At 39.4% G+C, this 5460-nt stretch overlaps 1 protein-coding gene across 1 annotated transcript in view; it reads right to left on the minus strand.

Annotated features, from left to right (window-relative positions):
* LOC122342228 (secretagogin-like) overlaps window positions 1-5460 on the minus strand; it is a 9938-nt gene that overhangs the window by 723 nt on the left and 3755 nt on the right. The window contains exons 5-8 of the mRNA XM_043236040.1: window positions 4638-4693; window positions 3625-3670; window positions 3462-3521; window positions 2926-2994 (exon numbers count right to left, since the gene is read on the minus strand). Coding sequence (XP_043091975.1) covers window positions 2926-2994; window positions 3462-3521; window positions 3625-3670; window positions 4638-4693 — 231 coding nt within the window. The remainder of the gene's footprint in view (window positions 1-2925; window positions 2995-3461; window positions 3522-3624; window positions 3671-4637; window positions 4694-5460) is intronic.

Below are 5460 nucleotides of genomic sequence, written 5' to 3' on the forward strand. Positions count from 1 at the left end.
GCGCTTTTTGCGTGAAGCACTTGCCGCACTCCTGGCAGGTGAAAGGCTTTTCTCCGGTGTGGATTCGCAGGTGGGCCGTGAGGTTTCCGTGCTGGTTGAAACGCTTGCCGCAATAAGAGCAGATTATCGGCGGCAGAGGCTTCAGCTTCGGGCCTCTCTTTTTAGGCTGCGCCGCAGTTTCTCCAGGTGCGGAGTCATGCTGCTTCTTCAGCTGATGCTTCTCCTCCGTTTCGCTCGGTAAATTATACTCCTCTTTCAGGGACGTCGGACCTAAGGTGAGAAAAGACAGATAAAAGCCACCGAACACTGTATCCTGGCCGTCTTGTATATGTTGACTTTTTAAAAACCAACCTATTTGTTGCTCTGTATCTTCTTGCTTCACCTCAAATGCGTCTTCAATCTTAATGTCTACGCATTCTTCTTTAATAAAAGCCATTGTGGATCTTGGTTGGGAGTTTTTGAGGCTCTGTCAAATAATTAACATAAAAACAAATCAATGCAAGCTCCCTGAATCGGTCAGTTCAATGGTACGCAGTGATTTTAGTTCTTGGAGGTTCCTGCTGAGCCATTTTTAATGTTAGTTTTGCATTTAACGACCCAAAGGTCGCATTTAACCGATTGTTTATTTGGATCGTGTTTTTCGTTCTCGTTTTGAGCAACCGATTCGACCGTCTTCGAGTTTAAGCTCAGTTTCTCTCAAGACTGCTTCACAGTGAATTAATTCGTGTTTGTGATAAAGCGAAAGCGCACTTTTTGTGTTACTCGTGAGTGGAGCTTCATGCACGCAAAATAACGTGCGTTAAATTTAAACAACGCATCGCAATTTTGAGTTTTATAATAACGCATCGCATGAAAAAAAATGCGCAAGGTTTGCGCTGATTTAAACACTTTAAATGCTTATAAACAAACCTCTCTTCGGCAGAATCAAAACAGATGCGGGAGCGCGTCGCGGCTTTGTGACGCCACACCGCGAGAACATAATAAGAGTCTTTTTTCTTCTTCTCTGTAATAAGAGTCCTATTGCCACGCTGTGTTAAAAAAAAGTACAGACAGACACGGTTTTCAGATGTAACTTTTGGGCGAAATACATGTTTAAATACATTCCGTCCAAACACCTTTTTTTGAACATTTAATACGTGATATTAGGTTTTGAATTATATATATCTGTATCTCATGAAAGCGAATGTTGTCATTGTTTTGGAGCACGCTTGGTTACGTGAAGATAATCTTAAATGTAACGCATTCATATCAAGAAAATACGAGTTTGATTTCATGGCGAATTCAAGGAATAGAGTGGAATATTCTGGTCTGTTCTCTCAGGTCTGGCTCCAGTATATTGCATAAAAAAAGAATAAACTTAGGAAAAATGCCAGGCGCATCTCTTTTTAAAGAATGTTACTGGATGTAACAATGCAGTAACCAGCAATATTAACAGAACAAAAAAAAAATCAGTGTCATCAGTTTGCCAAAAACATTTATTTCGTACCAAGGTATTTAAAATATGAACACCTTTATGAATCTGAAAATATCTCCTATCTGTACTCCTAAAGAAACAGACGTCAGTTGATTATTCACATGGCAGTTAGTACTAACGCCTCTAAGGTTGGTTCCAAGCCATCTCCTCTTTTATAAGCTCTGTTTTCTCTAAGCTCTCTTTCTTCACAGAGCATAACTGGTCTGTCCATGGGGTTTAACTATAACCCCTACACACGCAAAACAAGAAAACAAAGCAGTCGAGCATCTGTTTGCCAATGGCACGACTGTTAAATAAACAGCAGCGATGAATATGAATAATCCAGAGCCGCAAGGACACGCAAACGGTATCACGCTACACACCAGAGGTGGCTTTTACGAAGTGACATCTGGTCTGTGTGCTCGCGGCCTTTCGTTGATGTCTTTGTGTCGTTTGATTAGGTCTTCAGAACATATGTTCATCATGGCACCTTCGACTAATTTGAATAACCAAGTATTGCACATTTGGTGAATAAAACGCTCGTTTTTCTGAAAAACACTTTTGAGAGAGCTGTAAATGTTGCAAACATACACGAAACGTAAAGATTCAAGAGTTGAGCTACAGTATGAACTGAAGTTTCCCCAATGTGGTGAGCATACGTTAAAAAACGAACTTTGAACAAAAGGGAGAGAGTCCACGACTACCGCTTTACGTGTTAACAGATATAACTTTTATTGTTGCAAGTACATTTACAAATCTTACTTTTTCAGAATTATATTTTAAATAGCATAATACATTTGTAAAACATAGAAACGAGCAATACACGAGTGGATATAATGTTTTCACCTTCCCCGCTCGGGTTTCAAATGTAGTAATTCACAGTAGAAGTGATAGCTTCAGTGTGCAAGTGATTTCAGCTTTACTCCCAAACACAGGGCCAGCTCACTCTTCTGAATCATCCCGTCTTTATTCACATCGCAGTGGAGCAGCAGAACCTCGCGCAGTTATCCAGATCCCTTCCACTGATACTTGGCTGAGAGAAAGAAGAAAGTGGTGGAATACAGAGGAGAATCATAGCAGAAAGTGACAATTATTAGTTGTATCGTAGCAGGCTTTTGCGTTTTTTAATCAGTCAATACATAAATACATTCTGGTCTACAGCGCAAGCTATAAAGCTTAAGTTCTTTGACCCTGCTCCTGGGGACCCTGCAAAGTTCAGCTCCATCCTGGATCAAACACCCGAGGCCGGCTATTTGATGTCTTCACCATGAAAATAAACTTTCCAGGACGGTGGGTCCCCAGGATCAGGTTTAAAGACCTACGAGTTACGCGTTTAATACTGAAGGTTATGGACCCAAATAGATTAAAACAAGAAAATGAAAATTTAGCAGTAGCTAATTCCTTAGAATCTGTCAGAGACGTGCAAGTTCGGGTTTGTTAGAAATCTCGAGACTTATAGCGTAGTCGCTTACCCTGACGAGCTCCATCATGTCTTTGACAAACCCATCCACCTCTGGTCCTTCAAGGGCTCCGGTCTTGCTCTAGAAAGAGAGCCGAACTTTTAAGAGCTGGAACTGCTTTGTCAGTGCGTTAGGTTTGTGATCCGTGAGGTTAGCTGATTAGCGCGTCTGCTTAGCCGCCTTTGCTATTAGCAGTTTTGGAAAGTTTGGGATTTTTGGTTTGCCAATGACCAGTTCTGTCGTGACTCTCAGCGGTATCGATAGATTCAGGAGAGAACCGTGAGACATTCGAAAAATCACAGAATCGGTCTATTAATCAATTTAGCGTTACACCGCTAATGTTAGATGTATACAGGTGGAGCTGGGGAAGGTGGAGGGCTTCTGAACCATTTGATGATATCATTACGTCAGATTGAGTTTGATCTGTCGAACAGCACCAACTAGAGTCTCATGCCAGAATGTTGGATTTCTTTCTATTTGAGGGCTTTAAAAATTGGGCTTTCAACCGGTAGTTTTTAACAACAGTAGCAAGGTTAAATTATTCTTACAACATCATAATGCGCAAAGATCTTCTCAAAGTCTCTGTTTCTCTCCTCTTGACTGTCGTCCTGAAGAAGGCAGGAAATAAAGGGGGCATCATGCATTTGCTTGCAGCAAATTATTACATTTAGAATCACAAAAGGTTAAATGAATTAGATAGAAATTACTAACATCCATTTTGAACTGCAAAAGGAAGTTGTCTTGCAGAGCCAGAATTCTGGGGAGGATAGACAACAGCGACACTTTTATTGAGCTGAACTGGATTAACATCGAACTGGCTTGAGGTGATTTACGACACTGTTGCCTTCTGTAGGTCTGTTTTATCTCAATTTGAGCTAATCTATAACTATTGGATTTTCCATTAAAGAACGCTACCGTGAAGCTGCTTTGAGGCAATCTTGACCTGAATGGTGCACTTTACTGCCATCAAACTTTCTCAAATTTGTTGTCACTACACCACAATGATAATTTCACATGCCTGAACCCAGACAGCCCATGTACGTCTGCAAGATGTCTGTTAAAGATCTCTTTGGCTGTCCACAGACGTCTTGCGGATGTCGGTTTCACGTACATTCTAAATCCTAAACATCTTAAAGACATCTAATAGACGTCTATTTGACATCTAAAAGGAGACATCCAATAGATGATAAATATAGAGTATTAATTTGTCAGCTGTGTGTTTCTGCCAGCCAATCTACACTGATTCTAATACGTGACTGATTCGACTTAGGCAGCACAAATCATACAAACGTTAAACAAGCCAGCATAAATATACTTCTTGAATTAATAATGTGTTAGAAAAGAGTCTTTGTTTTTAACACAATCATACACACAAAGACCCATTCTCACCATCAAGGCCTAAAAAGCTCCACAAGCACAGAACAAAACCACTATTGTTAGCTGTTACATTACAATTAACGCAAGTTATGTAACCGGATTACTTTGTAATTAGTAAAGTAATGCATTACTTTTAAGTTACTTTTAGCTTTATTCATTTAGCTCTGTGTGAAACGGCCTTTATAGTTGCCAAAAATAGAACTTTTTAAAAAATATAAATAAGCAAGCCCAGCCAGAAAACCAAAAAAGTCATGCAAAAGTAACGTTAAGCATTACTTTCCATAAAAAGTATGCATTACTTTTGAAATGCAAAAGTATTTTGACACTGATCATTAAACATACATCACCTAGCTAGATCATTAAGATCCAATCTCCCATCTTTGTTTTTGTCAAAAATGCTCATCTGCAAGACAAGAAAACAAAGTATCCGTGATTAGAAAAGCATTAAGCATTTTTTTTCAAGCTATTTCCAAACAGAATCAACTCAATGAATGACGATACTTACTTCTGTTTTCACAAAAACTGTCGGTTTCTAAAACTGTACGGAAAAATCGTTATGCCGATGTGGCATACGACGTTCGTTTTAGGTATATCGGTTGTTTAAAAAACGCAAAAACGGCTAAACGCCGAGTAACGCTGATAGTTTCACTTGCATGGAAAAAACCACGCAATGGAAAAACAGCACACACTCTTGAGATCGGGTCGAAGGGAGGTTAATGCATGGGTGACCAGCCGCAGTTTGCTGATGGCTGATGTGCTATCACTCAGGAATCGACCTGTACACCCAGCATCTTCAAAAAACAGTACTTTTTATGTGACGCGAGTCCGACAAGAAGGACAAACGACAACAAGTAGTGTATTTTAAAAGTAAAAACGATATCTTCGTGAAACAGATCGCCAGTTTAGAGAGTATTTCATTTCATTCATCGTTCATTATTCATTCATCTTCAATATTTTGAATTTGGACTGCAATACCTAGTTCAACCACTAGTTGTCAAAACATACATCACCTTTAATCAATTTTTACAACGACCGCTATGCAATATTTTTCCATGCCAAATTTGAAAAATCGTTCTATTTATTTATTTGTGCTGCAACAAATTCAATCAAATAATTAATAAACGCGCAGTGTTACCATGGTGCTTGTGTATTTATCCAACTTAGTGGGAG

Source organism: Puntigrus tetrazona, chromosome 4, assembly GCF_018831695.1.
Source record: "Puntigrus tetrazona isolate hp1 chromosome 4, ASM1883169v1, whole genome shotgun sequence".
NCBI classification, from domain to species: Eukaryota; Metazoa; Chordata; class Actinopteri; order Cypriniformes; family Cyprinidae; genus Puntigrus; species Puntigrus tetrazona.